The sequence below is a fragment of the Haliaeetus albicilla genome, chromosome 5 (assembly GCF_947461875.1).
Source record: "Haliaeetus albicilla chromosome 5, bHalAlb1.1, whole genome shotgun sequence".
NCBI classification, from domain to species: domain Eukaryota; kingdom Metazoa; phylum Chordata; class Aves; order Accipitriformes; family Accipitridae; genus Haliaeetus; species Haliaeetus albicilla.
In genome coordinates this window covers 25,869,530-25,885,063 of record NC_091487.1, presented here as the reverse complement: position 1 = coordinate 25,885,063, position 15,534 = coordinate 25,869,530, and the positions used below count along the sequence as shown (strand labels likewise).

General features: G+C 42.7%; 1 protein-coding gene across 1 annotated transcript in view; it reads left to right on the top strand.

The window, feature by feature from the left end:
• ESRRB (estrogen related receptor beta) overlaps positions 1-15,534 on the top strand; it is a 179,706-nt gene that overhangs the window by 39,311 nt on the left and 124,861 nt on the right. The window contains exon 2 of the mRNA XM_069783828.1: positions 4,077-4,244. Coding sequence (XP_069639929.1) covers positions 4,243-4,244 — 2 coding nt within the window. The 5' untranslated portion in view covers positions 4,077-4,242. The remainder of the gene's footprint in view (positions 1-4,076; positions 4,245-15,534) is intronic.

The following is a 15,534-nucleotide window of genomic DNA, read 5'->3' as shown; positions in this document are numbered from 1 at the left end:
GTCAACCCATCACAGTCTTTTTGGTGGAGAATGCGGGCAGTGTGAGGAATTTGAGATAAGGATAGTAATTGAGAGAGGTGACGGGCAAAACATGGACTGAACGCAGCTAGAGAGTTAAGAGCTGCTTGATGAGTGGGGAAATTTTATTGTTGTAATTGTGGTGAAGGGACAAGGGGTGGAATGTGTGTAAATTGTCCACTTTTTGTCGGTTTTGTGATGATATTATTTTGATTTTGGTGTGGGGAATTCTTTTTGTTAATGTGAGTGAAGATTTTGTGTGATGAATGTAGATTTTAATGATATTTCTTAAAAATGTGATACACAGAGGCGAGGGGTGGAATGTATTGGTTTTATGTGGCAAGGTTTTGGTAGCGGGGGGGGTTACAGGGGTGGCTCCTGTAAGAAGCTGCTGGAAGCTTCCCCTGTGTTCGTGAGAGCGAGCCTATACCAGCCGGCTCTAAGATGGACCCGCCGCCGGCCAAGGCCGAGCCAATCAGTGATAGTGGTAACGCCTCTGTGATAACATTTTTAAGAAGGAAAAAAAAGTTGGGACGCGGAAAAACAGCCACGGGAGAGAGAGTGAGAACATGTAAGAGAAACAAGCCTGCGGACACCAAGGTCAGTGCAGAAGGAGGGGGAGGAGATGCTCCAGGCGCCGGAGCGAAGATTCCCCTGCAGCCCGTGGTGAAGACCCTGGTGAGGCAGGCTGTCCCCCTGCAGTCCAGGGAGGTCCATGGTGGGGCAGATATCCACCTGCAGCCCGTGGAGGACCCCACGCCGGAGCAGGTGGGATCCTGAAGGAGGCTGTGACCCCGTGGGAACCCTGCGCTGGAGCAGGTTCCTGGCAGGACCTGCGGATCTGTGGAGAGAGGAGCCCACGGAGCAGGTTTTCTGGCAGGACTTGTGACCCCGTGGGGGACCCACGCTGGAGCAGTCTGTGCCTGAAGGACTGCACACCGTGGAAAGGACCCATGCTGGAGCAGTTCGTGAAGAACTGCAGCCCGTGGGAATGGCCCACGTTGGAGAAAGTTCGTGGAGGACTGTCTCCCGTGGGTGGGACCCCACGTTGGAGCAGGGGAAGAGTGTGACGAGCCCTCGCCCTGAGGAGGTGAAGCGGCAGAAAATAACATGTGATGACCGTAAACCCCATCCCTGTCCCCCTTGTGCCGCTGGGGGGGCTTGGTGGAGAAATCTGGGAGTGAAGTTGTGCCCGGGAAGAAGGGAGGGGTGGAGGGAAGGTGTTCTGAGATTTCGTTTTATTTCTCATTTACCTTACTCTGGCTGATTTGTAATAAAAAGTGAGCTAATTTTCCCTAAGCTGAGTCTGTTTTGCCCGTGATGGTAATTAGTGAATGATCTCTCCTGTCCTTATCTCGACCCGCAAGCTTTTTGTTATATTTTTCTCTCCCCTGTCCAGCTGAGGATGGGGGAGTGATAGAACGGCTTTGGTGGGACCCTGGCGTCCAGCCAGGGTCAACCCATCACAGTCATACATCCTGCTGTCTTAAGACAGAGAGGAAGGATGGAGGAATGCTGACTCCATTCAAGGTTCATACATACTAGCTAACTGTATCATGCTGGCAAGTCCTCATCCCTTCATCCTCCAAGCAGAAAGTGGAAGGATGGGGGACTAATGTATGCCCAGGTCTTGCTCTGCTGTGGATATGGGATGCCAATGATAAACATTGGACCTGGACCTGAGAACTGACTAGAGCTTCCCAGCTACCTGATTGACATGTGCCCAAAGTGCCCATGTGATTTAGACTACATTGTAGGGTTTCCCTGGACTTCAGTTTGGGCCATGGCAATGTAATGGGACAGGGATGATGCTGTTCTATACAACACAAGGCTTGACAGTGTACTATTTGAAGAATTTTAGATGTCGGTGATATAGAATGGCAAAGAACAGTCTGACAGTGATAACATGTTCAGGAACTATGTGACTATGCCTTTGTTAAAGCTGAATTTTTCAAAAGTGACTCTTGGATTTAGGTGCCCCTGTTTTGGGACCTTGATCTGCCATGCCTCAGCCTGATTATTGTGTGCATTGAGCTTCTAAAATTCCTTCCAATGGCAATGGGAAGCGTAAAATGTTTTACAGCTCTCAATATTAAAGCCCCAAACATCTTGTACTAGCCAGCCCAAATGAGAGGGCAGAAATTCAAAATTTTCTTTGTTTGGTCAGGTAATTTTTTATCTGAGATCTGATTCAACTAGGTGAAGGTGAAGGACCAGAATCTGGCAGGGAATTGAGGGTGTGTTTCCACACTGGAGCTCATCCTGTCAGATATTTTTCTTTTTTCCCCCTCTTAATTTGTAGTTCTTCATCTGTAGATATCATAGTGCTTTAAAGTGCAGTGTTAAGTATTGTTATCTCTGTTTTTTTAAAGCTGGGGAATATGCAACAGTGGTAAAGTGACAAGCCAGACTTCACACAGGGCAGTAGTAGCTCAACTGAGGAAAATGTCTAAATGTCATGAGTCTTTGCCCAGTGCTTCATCAGGCCCCTATCCTGCGAGAAGGGCGTTTTTTTTAAAAACTCGTTGACTAAATCCTACCAGCTTAGACACAAAGCATATTGACAAGAAGTGAATTATGCATGCAGCAGGATTTGGCCCAAAGAGAGGAAATGACTTTATCTTCCCACATAATCAATAGCTGCAGCTGAACTGAGACCTTGGCTATGATGTGGTGGGTCCTTGCCTTGCTTTAGGATAGCTGCTCTTGTTGAACTAACTTTCTTTACTCCAGCAAGAGCAGCAGCTGCAGTGCAGCGTAGACATGCCTAAACTAGCTTAAATAGTTCAGGTACTGTTAGCCACTGAGCCAAAGAACCATGGAGTTCAGCATGGGCTTGGTGCCTGAGGATTTTATCCTGCTCTTTATGAGTTCAGCATTTCTTTACCATCTCAGCTCAAGCAAGCCTAGCAATATGTTGAAAAGAAGGCTGGTGGATCTGGTACTCTGTCTGCACTAGTACTTTTGCCTGCAGAGCTGAGCATGGTGCTAGGGATGATTGTAGGAGATACTGCCAAAGGTAGCCGTGTAGCGAAAGCTGTTTTGCCTCTCTCTGCCTACTGTTCTCCCTCTTCTTCCCCACCCTTCCCTTGGTATTAATCTGAGTCCGTTTGCTATAAAACTGCATAACCATTAAGGTTCTACTGGAGATCACAAATATCTAGGAGTTGGCGAAGGCTTGAAGAACCAGCTGCCTCCTGGAAAAGCTTTTGGCCTTGCCTGACTGTGGCACTAACAGGAGAACCTGTAGAGGTTAGATATGGAAAAATCCAGGACCATTATCCCTACAGTTATTAATGGGGACCAAGGCAGAAGCATTCCTGATGCGTTCTCTCAAGTCATTGCCCAGATGGTGGGCTCGCAGCTCAGCCTCTGCAGAAGAGCTGTGCTGATATCTGTAACTCATTAAGTTTTCTCCTGGCAGTCAGGGACATGAGCAGGAATGATGGTTCAGGTCCTTGAGGGCTAAGTAACTTCTGCTGAGTCAATAGGGGAGGTACCATCAATGCCTTTGGTTTTGTTTTCAGGAACAGCCTCATCAAATAGTGTTTGTGGGCAGAGACCCTAAGTAGACTGCCAAGCTGTTAAATTGCTAACCTACCCACTAGCCCTAGTTTATTCTGCAGCAGAAATACAAGCACACCTGGACCAACCCCCAGAACTCAACTCTGAACTCCTCTCTCATTCTGTCAGAATCCCCAACTTGTTTTTAAAATGGCATTTATTTTTGTTCAATTGCAAAAGAGTTGGATGCGGTCTGCCAGTTGTGCTTTCCCTTGCCTTCTTTGTGCACTGAATTTTGTTCATTCGCTTTACATGCCTCAAGTTGCTGTAATGCTGCTGGGAAAGTAATTGCCTTGCACTTTCTCTTTCTGATGCCCACGGGTGACTGTGGGGGACTCCTCCCTGGGCATAGTGCAGAGTTAAAAGCCCAGCTTTTGCTGCTTTGCCTAAGACCTGGTTATTTCTTTTCTTTTTTCCTTTCTTTCTTTCTTTTTTTTTTTTTTTTTTTGTCAGCTGCCTGTTATATCAATCACAGAGCTGGGATCTATTTATAGGTTGGGACTCGGAGTACTGTGTCCTAGTCACAAAGAGAGGCAGAGACGCAGAGGGGACTGTCGGCTGGTGCAGGCGGAACCAAAAGATATTTAATCAGCAATTAGAAACACCTGAGGGCAAGGGAAATTCTACTCCAGCCTCGAGCTTCATCTCTCAGCCTGCAGCATGTAAGTAGCAAACTTCTACCTTTTATTGCATTTATGGGTTTGGGTTTTGTTTTGGTTTGGGGTTTTTTTTGTTGTTTTTTTTTTTAATCCAAATGTTGCTCTGCACCAATCCTTTTATCTAGGCTAAAAATTATGGCAGCATCTCAATATGGTTAACGGTAATAATTTTTTTTTTCTATTTTCACACTGCCAAAAGGAAGGTCAGTGTGACCCACAAGGAGAGGAGTCAGTTCAGAACTTTGTAGAAATCAGGCGGTTTCACTGTTTGAGAGTGGCTTTTTCCTCTGGAAATAAGCAAATGAAAGTTTGAGTGGAACAGTTTTGTTTTGGGAATAGAAACGGTCAGGTTTGCTGGCATTCCAAAAAGGTCAATATATAACGTAACTCTGCTTAAGGGCTTACCAAGGACAGGTGCTATTTATCCCATGCTGGTAGAGGCAAACCTGGAAACTTCAGCAGTCCTGTCTTAAAAGAACCTAGCAACACCCTTTCTTCTATTAAAAATAACACCCCCACCCCCAGCTTCATATCAAACCTCCTCTTAGCAGGGAGATGAAATGAAATTTTGCTTTTACTGAATGCATTTATCATTGAGCAGTTGATGTTTCTTTAATTTTAAAAGTCCCAAAGCAACTGAAGCCTCTTCAATGACAAGAGGGGTGCAAGTCTTTGCAAAGTCGGTGCAGTGGCAATCAAAGAAGGAACTTACTCTCTTATCACCAACAAGGTGTTTTCTTTAAAGTAGCCAAAATGCAAAATGTTTGAGCAATGATATACTTTTGGAGTATTTTTGTTAACAGGAATATGAAGAGAGGGAAGACAATAACTAGTCAGAAATTGTTTTTTTTTAATAGCTTTTAGCATAGCATTTTTGTCAAAACACAAAAGGGGTTTGTGTTTCATATTTTTGTCTCAGAGATTTGGGTTATGTCTTTTACAAAATGTAGGCTTTATATTTATTTTTAAGTATAGACAAAATTCATTAATTTCTTGTATTTATAATGTCTACCCCCTCAAAATGCCAATATTACAATTTTTTATTTTGGGTTTTTTTTTTAGTATAAATTTCTCATGAAATATATGTTCTACAAACTTTCCCCCCCCAATTTACCATTTTTGAAAGTAGCAACAAATAAAATGAAGCTAAACTTAAAATAATTTGTTGGAACAACTGTCTAATAAAAATGGAATAATAAAACCAGAGCTGTTTCACAGTTAAAATATCAAGTCCTAAAAAATACCTGATAGGTGAATTGTTTGGATGGACTGTAGAAAGGTGACAAATAGGCTTGTTCTTTATTTTGTATTTCTTTGATGTACATTTTATAATACTCAAAGTTTTTTAACTTAAGTTCTAGGAACAAAAAATACTGACTACAAATTAATTCTTTCTAAGTTTTTAACCATTGATATAAATACTCCATCTTTAAGCTAGAATTCCAGATGTAAGGAAGGCTTTTAGGACAATATGGATAAACATGGTAAATTTACATACACAAATAATGCCCAAAATGATCATTACAATACATACTTGCTATGAAGCTCCCCTCCCCCCAAATAAAACAAAACGGTCAGCCTGACCGTTCTTATCATAGGAAGCTTCATTTCGATTATTAAGTCTTTTTCCTTTACTTAAAAATGAATGTATTTAAATTATTTAAGTCCCTTTTCTGTTTGTTTTGGCATGATATTACATTTATTGCCTCTCTGTGACAATGCAACATTATTGTGTAATAAAGGGAGAGCAGATTTTTCTGAAAGGCGTTAGAGAAATGAAATTGCTGACTCTAACTAACAAAGAATCTGTCATATAACTGGTCTGAGGTCCACCTAAAAATTGAAAACTGGGACATCTTATCACTTGAAAAATAAAAATTGAATCTTTTTCTTCCTTACACACACAGAAATATCAGCATGACTACACTTGGGAATTACTGCAAAAACTCATTTACTATACATTTTTGCAGAAATCCAAGCATTCCCAAAGAAGTTCTCCACATATAAAGCTAGAAAAGATTTAGTCTTATGAATTTGTTTGGACTATTCAGTAGTTGTGTCCACATAATTGCTGGACTTTGTCCTTCTCTTTAACCGCATGTGGGTCTTTTCCCCTGTTAAACTTGCCGTATCTTTTTATTACTGCATTTGGAAAACATAACCAAGCATCTACTGTCCTGTAGCATACCAATCAGTGGTTTATGGGACCACTTTTATTTGGAGGGGGGGAGGGAGTTATCTGTGGTTAGAGGGAAGACTTTGATGCATTGTGTGGAAGAAAGTCTTTGTTATTTGGTTTCTGCTTCACTAACGTTTCATGTTTTGTAGACTAAGCACCTACCAACCTCCAAACTGACTTATTCTACACAACGTAGTTTGTCACAGGACTGTTGCATGATTTTTTTTCATTCCTTAAAAAAACCAAACAACAATCATCTTTTGTTTCATCCTACTTTATTTGTTTCTTTTGACTGCAAAGTAATGATTGACATGCAGATTCTCCACGCCCCTCCTTTCATTGCTGAGTATGACATCTCTTGGGAATTATAAATAAAACCTGTGCCAAATCTGCTGCACAGGTGTCTGGAGTACAGCATGCTCACGTGTCTCACTGTAAATCCCTGAGAATATGGAGTAAACACCAGCAGGAAAAAAATACTCTTGAAACAGTTCTGTGTTTTTAGGGGCCTTCTGAATAAAACCCCCAAAGCCAGCAGCCAGTTATTAAAGATTGTGTAGCTCTCTCTCTTGCTTTCTCTTACCTCTTTTATCACTTCACCTGTACATCGGTCCATCTATTTCTCATCTCTCTATTTTTACATTTCATTATGCTATGCCTGCTCTCCCGCTCTCTTCCTTTCCTGAAGACACATTTCTATCTGGCACAGAAAATAAACTCAGATTGCGGGTAGTTATGTTAATCTAATTCAATCCTCTGTGGGTTAGGAGTGAAATTCTAATAGTGGAGCTGTTGAGGGCTTTTTTGTTAATGGCTTGGGGATTACATTGAGTTAAAGGCTCATTTCCTAATCAAACAGAGAGGGAGAGAGTGACTCCGAATATTTATGAGTCTCCCAGCGCGAGTTAAACATTGAACTCCAAAAGCAGGATTTCAGTGCTGCAGAAAGAGTTAAAACCCCTCAGGGCTGCTGTGGAGGGCGGGGGGGGGGAGGAAACCAGTTAAGCCATCAGCATTTTCAACTGCTGTATAACTTCAGTTTGGTGAGAGAAAATAATCATCTCGCAGAGCTAAAATGGAAACTGTAGCGAGATATTTAAAACAAAGTCAAGTGATGCTTCAAAAAGGCTCTTCTTTAGTGAAGCAGGATACATGCAGTGCATGCAGCAGCCTAATAGAAACTCCAAATAAATACTGTTCTAAATGAGAAGGATTGGAGGGTGGGCTGCCTTTTTATTATTAGTGCCTGGAAGACCCAATTTAATTTTTTAATGCTGTTTATTTTTGGTTCTACTTAACTCTTGGGTAACCTTTTCTGAAAAAAAGAAAAAAAAAGAGAAAGAAGTGTGGATGGGTCAATATCTAAATTGTTCTACTTCTATAGGCTGGTATCTTTTGAGGCATTTTTTCTGTCCTTCAGTTCAGCTGGAGTCTTGTGTCAAATAGTCTAGTTGGAGAACTGGATTCGCTGTCACAGGAATGATTGACTAAATTAATGCCTGATTGCTTTTATGATGAGTTCATCATACATGCTTGGGTAGACCCTGCTGCTGCTGAAAAAGAGCAGGCCTGCCTGCCTCCAGCAAGCAGAGGACCTCTGTGTTGCTAAGGCCTGGCATGTTGTGAGCTAGCCAGCAGTAGGCTTTTTTGCCCCAAGCTTGGACTTAGAAAATCTGTCTACAGCAGGTGAACTGCACAAAATCAAAACTGTGCCATGATCCTGCCTCTCTTCTGTAAAGAAGTCCTGAAAAGGAATGGGGATATAAACCTGCTGTCTTCTGACACATGGCCAAGTCGTATCTCAGTGTTCCTCAGTTTCCCTGCCTGTAAAATGATACATGGCTGCCATCAATAGTATTCCAAGATCTACAGAGAACAATCTTATTTAAATCTCCAGTGGCTGGTTTGCCCATGGCAAAAACTGCAAATCACTGACACAGGTGCATAACTTGAAAATAAGAGGGTTTTATGCTGGCAACAAGAGTTACCCCACTTTGCTGTTTTGGGCTTTTGTTTGTTTGGGGTTTTTTGTTTGGTTGGGTTTTGTTGTTTGGTTTTTTTTAATACATTTGGTACAAGCCACCAAAAAGGTTTTCTGATTTTGGTAATACAAGCGGATAGAAAGCTAACTTACTCCTAGTATTACCTTCAACTTTGGTTGAACTTGGTCTTTGTGACTCTTGTTGAGATGAAGCTCCAGGTTTATTACTCAAAAGTGGTAAACTTTGGCTAAAAAAGTAAGTTACTGTTTCGTTCTGGAGCCATGTGTATCAATGGTCATCCTGTATCCACCGAACTTGGTGGTTTTGCTGACACGTCTATCTGGGTGCAGCACCTTGAGGTAAGAATTGGCACTTTGCCCTAGTTTAAAAATTATTTAAAACGGTGACCTGATGTGAATGCCTGAGGCCCCTTTCTCTTTGTGTTCTGTGCCTGGACCTGCTGAGGAGAGCACCATCAGCTAGAGTGTACTTTATTAAATGCATTTGAAATACATAATAATTGTGTTCTTTCCCTCTAATAACAGGGACCCACAGCAGATCACTTTGAGACAGGAGCTTTCTGTGGCTGAGCTGAACACTGTATAACATTTTTCCTGCCATCCTCTCCTTCCCCTCCTTGTTTCCGTTCTGTTTGCCTCAGCCTTTTCCTCTCCTGCACTATTCTGCTGTGACCATGGCCTAGCAGCTTATACTTAGATTTCTTCTGCTGACCTTTCAGGCAAAATACTCTTCCTTCTCTTTTTGTCCTTTCTGGTGCTATGCTGAATCCTATGAATGACCTGCTGCCGTTTACCCTGAGGGTGGCTGCATTTCAGTGTAGCTTTGCCTGGCATATATACAGTTTATGAAGAACTGGGGAGTAAAAACTGATTTTCAACTTTTCCACAAGCTACATAGAAAGCTACTGTGTTCTTATTGTCCTCCATGCATGCCCCAAGTGCTTACAAAATGATTTTATAGTAGTGTAGGAATTTCAGGGAAGAAAATACTGCAACTCTTTAAACTTTTAAAGCATGCAGTTTAGTTGACATGATGACTTGAAAGTAATGACACTTTTAAAGTCTCAGGACTCTTGAAAGTCTCTAGAAAAAGGGTTGTGTTTTTAGAGGAGGGAAATTACCTTTTTTAATGGGATAAAACTTGCAACTAAATCTTGTTATTTGGATACTGGAAAGCATATGTCCAGCATGTATGAGCAAGAAGCATAAGTGGCTATTTTTATTCATTAAGGAGTTGCTGCCCTTTCCTTTCCCTCAACCATGTGAGATATGAATGATCCTGCTCACAAGAGTTTCATGCTGCTGTCAGAATGGATTCTCTTTCTCTTCGTAATCATGTTTGCTGGATCAGCAGGAAATGTACTCCAGAAGTTCTTTTTTCCCCAGCCTCCCGTGATCACCTCTTTGTAGTAGGCCAGAGCAAATGACTGGTAGCCGTATACTAAAACATAGGCATTTCATCGATATCCCTCTAAAGCTCACAAGACCTAGAGGGTGACTTTCTGGGTGAGGAGAGAGGGTATGTCTGCCGCCAGGCTCACCAGACAGCTTTCTTTTTGTTTGCTTTGCCCTCCATTCTCAGGCCTTTCTTTTTCCACAGGTCTCCTGGGCTTTTTAAAATTGCAGTTACTCTCATTGGCAGCTCTTTCGACTGCTTCTCTTTAAATAAGAAGTTCTTCCCTCTTGCATCATGTCCCCATGGCCTAGTACAGGCGATTTCAACCTTTCTCTGTTGGTGATGTGAACTCATGTAGATTGATGAAGAGCTCATGTGAATGTGATTGGCTCAGTCATACTTTGTGGACCCAGTCTGTAGCACTGAGAGTATGGTAGCACTTGAGTTATAACCTTTGGCTAATGCTGTCTTTGCATGGGGGAGGACAGCAAGGATTTTGTGAGTGAAATATGGGCTAGGAAGGGATTCCTTGCATCAGCATCCTCTCTAATGCTTCGCATGAAAGTCATTCTAGTAGCCTATCCCAAGCCCCAGTGCTTTTTAGGTGGAAACTTCTGTGTACAGCTTAAATGTATTCATAGCCAATGTTTATACCAAGCTGTTTGTTTCACTGTTATTCTTTAATTCTAGCTCTGACACAGACTCCCTGTTCTGTCTAAGGTGAGCCCTTTCACTGATGTGATGTGTTTTGCCCATCTTAAATGGGGTTCCTGCTTGCCTGTTCTCCATGATCTGTGGAGAATTGCATGATCACAGTGAAATGCTTTGTGTTACTGCAGGCTCTGAGTATAGTTCTGTGTTTCGCCTCCGGTAGTCCCTATTCCCTTTTTTACATTGCAAATAACCACATGATTCTTCCATTCTCGCTGAGCTTTCTCCCCATCCCTGTTACTCTCTTTTTGCTATATAGGATTAAACTTCAGGTTTGTGTGTCTCTAAATAGTCTCTACTCTTGTGACTGTCTGTAATGACTGTCCGTGCCAGCTACTGCCTATGCAGCCCCCTTCTGTGAGTGTCAGCTGGTGCTCTGGGAGTGCCTTATACTCCCTGCACAGAGAAGTAGTGAGGGATAGAGAGCTATGGTATCTTTGGGACCCTCTATCCTGTACAAAGAAATCAGATGCAAGGATGCCTCCATGTGCTGAAAGGGCAGTATATAGACATGTTATTGCTGTGCTGAAGTAATGGGCCATACCTCTCTGCAATACCATGTTCACCTGGCTACGTTACTTCCAGCTCTGTAGTCTCTTCTGGCACATGGGCTTGTGGAATGTGTGATTGAGGAGGACAGAATTAATGGGGCTGCTGCTATGTTTGTGAAGGGTTAAATGATGGGGGACGAGAGCCACAGCTTCTCCTGGGGAATAAGGACTAGCCAGAAAGAATTGATTGTCTTGGCTTATTGATCCTTCAGGAAACAGCACTGAAGAGATAATGCTGTTCCTGCCACTTTGAGGCACTTTGTACCAGCAACATCCTCTGTTTACCTAGGATAGTGCAAAGGAAAAGCTCCTCTGTTGCTAACCCATTCCAGCAAAACCCCTTGCTAGGCATGTGTTGAGTTTACCACTTGTCTGTCTGCTCCCAGGGAGAGGTGCATGTGCAGAGAGGTAGCTCAGCAAGTGTTATTTTATAGTGCTTAATGGAGATTGGCCGCACATGGTAGTTTGTGAGTTACTATCCTGAGTCTTTGCTGGCAGTGTCTTGGTCTGTAGCATTCTGTGAAGTCTCAGGCTATCATGTCACAGGGTAACCATCTCTCCCATCCTTTTTCCTCCCTTCCCCTTTCTGGCCAATGGGCAGTCACCCCCCAGTTGGTCTTGCTTGTAAGTTGGAACAGGGTGGTTGAGCGCTTTTGATCCTGTGAGCCCAATGCTAACTTCTAGCCACCTGTGTGGGCTGATGGGGGGTGGATGATGAACCATCCCACCTGCTTTGCACTGAAGCTCCGAACCTGCCCTGAGAAGTCAGGCATTTCTTTCTGGCCTCAGGATGGCAGAGGGAGAAACACACACCTGCTACAGGAGCTGCTGGAGGAGCAGTGCTTTTTGTCTGCTCAGCTACATCACCCCTATAGATGCATGAAACATGTCCAAAGAGCACAGCATGCAGAATATCAGCCCTAAGGATCTATTGGGTACTTCTGCAACTATGGGCCTGTGAGGAGTGAGGGAGCATAATGTTCCTGCCTGTTTCTGGGCTCTCAGTTGTCCTTGTAGCACAGTGGGCTGGGGAAGAGCTCATGCTGTTCCCCCTGAGACACCAGTTGCAATCAGTTGGTGAACTGGTCTTGGCTCACACTGTTAGCTGGACCATTGCTGATAACTACAGAATTTGGACTCTCACCTGTAGAAATAAAAGAGCAGCTTGCTCATCATGCTCCCCATCTCCTTTTCTCTCTGCTTTGTACTTGTATGTGCTTTGCACCCTTTCTCTTTCTGGATGTGTCCTTGTGTTTTGAGGAATCCCAGGCAGGTCTCTGCAGCTTCCCATAGCCAGGTCAGAAGGCCAGGAAAGCTTGGGACCATTTGGAGGGTATTGCAGAATCTTGCACAAAGCCAGGAGGGCCAACAAGCTCTTGTGAAATGCTTCTTTATTAAGTCAGGCCAACTTATATACAGAGATACACAAATAACTTACAGAACCATTTAATTACCCTATATATCATTTCTATACTCCATCCTCTCTGATGTTGCCAACAACTTTATTGCTGTACTTGATGTTTGACTTTACATCTCTACCATGTGAAAGCAAATGATGAGAAAAAGTGTCTAGACCACAAGGTTTCAGGAAACAACTAAAAAACAATGCCAACTATCTTTTTCTTTTTTTTTTTTTTTTTAAAAAAAGAGGTGATAAGAATAACCACCAATGTATCATATAGAATATAATTATGCTTATTTTGGGACTTGATCAGTAGTTGAACATTTGAGGCTTACAATACTGGGTTTAATATAGTATGCAACATTGTGTATTATGTAATGTAAAATTATTATCTACTACTTAATAAATCTCATGCTGTGACTGTTCCACTTCTTTTTAACTAGCTCTCAGACTATGGCTACGAGTTGTACTGGCAGCTTTGGCTGTTGCTTCCATTTTGCCCTCATTGTTTGTATGATGACACATTCCCTACTGCTGGGGCTGCTGCATTTAGCCATGAGATAGCTTCTGTCTGAAAGAGCTTCCAATCTGATTCAAGACAAGAGACTACCAGGGGGTAGAATCAGTCATGAAGTCTGTGGCTAGAAGGAAGATGAGGGTAACGGAGAGAGGAATTTGTGGTAATGTATTGCTGCAAGTGTGGCTTGTTTGGAGTACAGGTGGCTTTACTTGCTGTGTACTTAACTAAACGATAACAAAAAAAGAGCATAGGCCTTTATTTTCTTGTGTAAAACCTGCCTAATTCTTTGCTTTGAAAAATTAGCACCTTCACTTTCTTAGCGAAGAAGAGAGCTCTGCTACATGTTCTTGGTATCTTTACACTTGGCATGTGTGTTTTCTCCCTTTTTTCAATGCTGTAGTCATCCTTTCTTCTTTAAAAAAAAGTGCTTTAAACAAAAGGAAGTATTTTTTCACATAACACAAAATTAAACTGTAGGATTTATTGGCCTCTGCATCATTCAGTGGCAAAGTTATGGATGGATTCAAAAAGATATCAAGGAATTTATGGAACGTGGACTCATCAGTGGCAAGTACGTGTTATGGTCTAGAGGGAACGCCCTAAGCCACAGGCTGCCAAGATACTGATTGTGAGGTCCACAAAGTTGCAGCAAGGTGAAGAGCAGGGAAAACATTCTCCTTTCTTACCTGAGCACATGTTAGCGGTTGATATCAGACACAGAATATGGGACTAGGTGACTTACTAACTTGACTTGGCATACCTGTCCTCACAGCTTCTCTTGCAACTGGAACCAGTGTTGTCACTCTTTGCAGATAGCTGATTTACTTGTTTACATGATACTCTGTTACAGACATCCAGTATTTGTATTTTGGGGTACCTGATCTTGGTAACCCTGAATGTTTTTCTACTATTATAGGCAGTGTTTCTAAAGCTGTGAAAGTCCCTAGGATAGATAAGCTATGGCACTGTGAAAGTAGCAGTGAAGACAAAAGTGCAGTTAGGGAGCAAGGCTGAGCTAAGCAGAAATGATGCTTCCTGAATTTTTCCTTTCTGATTGTACCTTCCCACTGACTGGGTGGCGCTTGTGGTGGAATTTGCAGAGCAGAAATAAGCCTACAGGGAAAGAGGCAATGGTTAGAGGGTGCTTTCAGGTATTTATGTTTAAGACCACATTATGCAGCAGCTGTGAGTTTGTTTTCAATGTATAACATCCTCTGCTCTGCAATTCATAGGTCTGCAGAAGGTTTAGTCACCTGATGGGTTTTGGTTTGGTGGTGTGTTGAGTCAGAGGAGCATTGCATTCCTGTGTCACCAGTTGGTGAAGGTTTCTTGAAGTAAATGGTCACTACACGGTAACACTCAGCAGGGCCTTTGCCATCCTGATGCTTGTTCCTTGTGACTTCAGCAATGGCTTCTGGCTTCATCTTTCCCATCTCTGGGTGAGGGGGAGTGATGCACCTACAGTACCTTCCTTCTGCAGTGGAGCATCTGGGAACATCTTCCCAGGTTTTACCTGACAGAGGAGGTATTTGGACAAGAACAAGATATTTGGGTTTTAAGATGGGAGTCCAGCATAAGAAAGAGGAAGGACCACAAACATTTGTGCACTCAGTGGTTTTATGGAGCAGCCCGCTTCTTGTACACCACCTACCCTGTGAGTCCAGAGTACTGAAAAAGTGACCTGTTATCTGTTGAAAACTGTAGCTTGGTGTTTTGGCTTTTATTTTTCCCCAGGATTTCATGGGCCTTCCCCAATGCAGCCATCTGTAAACTTGTATTTGTAAACCTGTGTAAACTTGGAAGCTGTCTCATGTAGTTTTGCTGCTTAATATATGTCTCAGTAAAACATGAGTGCCTTGGGGCTTCTGAGCAAATTTACTTTCTTAGCCCAGAATTCACCTCTGTAGTGAGAGCACAGCTCTGCACTACCTTTTGGGAGCTAGAAGCAGCCAGGCAAGGGGCAACAGTGCCTCCTATCTTGCTTCAAATGTAGATTGTAATCTTTTGCATGCTTCTTCAGTACTTTGCCTTGGTAGCTACTGACCCACATGGGAATTAAACTCAAAATCTCTTCCACCGAAGTCCTGATAAACACTCAGACCTGAAAAACTCATGACAAGCCTGGAGTGTTGGGGAACCATGCTACTTTTAACTTTCCATCCCAGCCAGAAGTATTCCTAATTTTCCATTTTTTGCTTTGAGCCCATCAATAATGTGGGGCAATTATGTGACTATGAAGACTGATTTGATATTGTACAAACATCTTTTTGTACCATTTTCTGTTTAAAAGTGGAGCCAAGCAGGAATTTTTGCTGCTGCCCATTCATCTGGGAACTGCTGCAACTTGGTAAAGGCACGTTTCTGAGGAGAGAGGACTCGAGCTGCTAATTTGACTGTAGGAGTTTATTTCTGGAATGCAGCAGTGTTTCACCAACGCAGCAGCTGTCCTGGAAACACTTACCACATGGGGTCATTTTCCTCTCTGTATGTAATCGACAAAGCCACCCCAGTTAATCTGAATCCTTTTAAGTC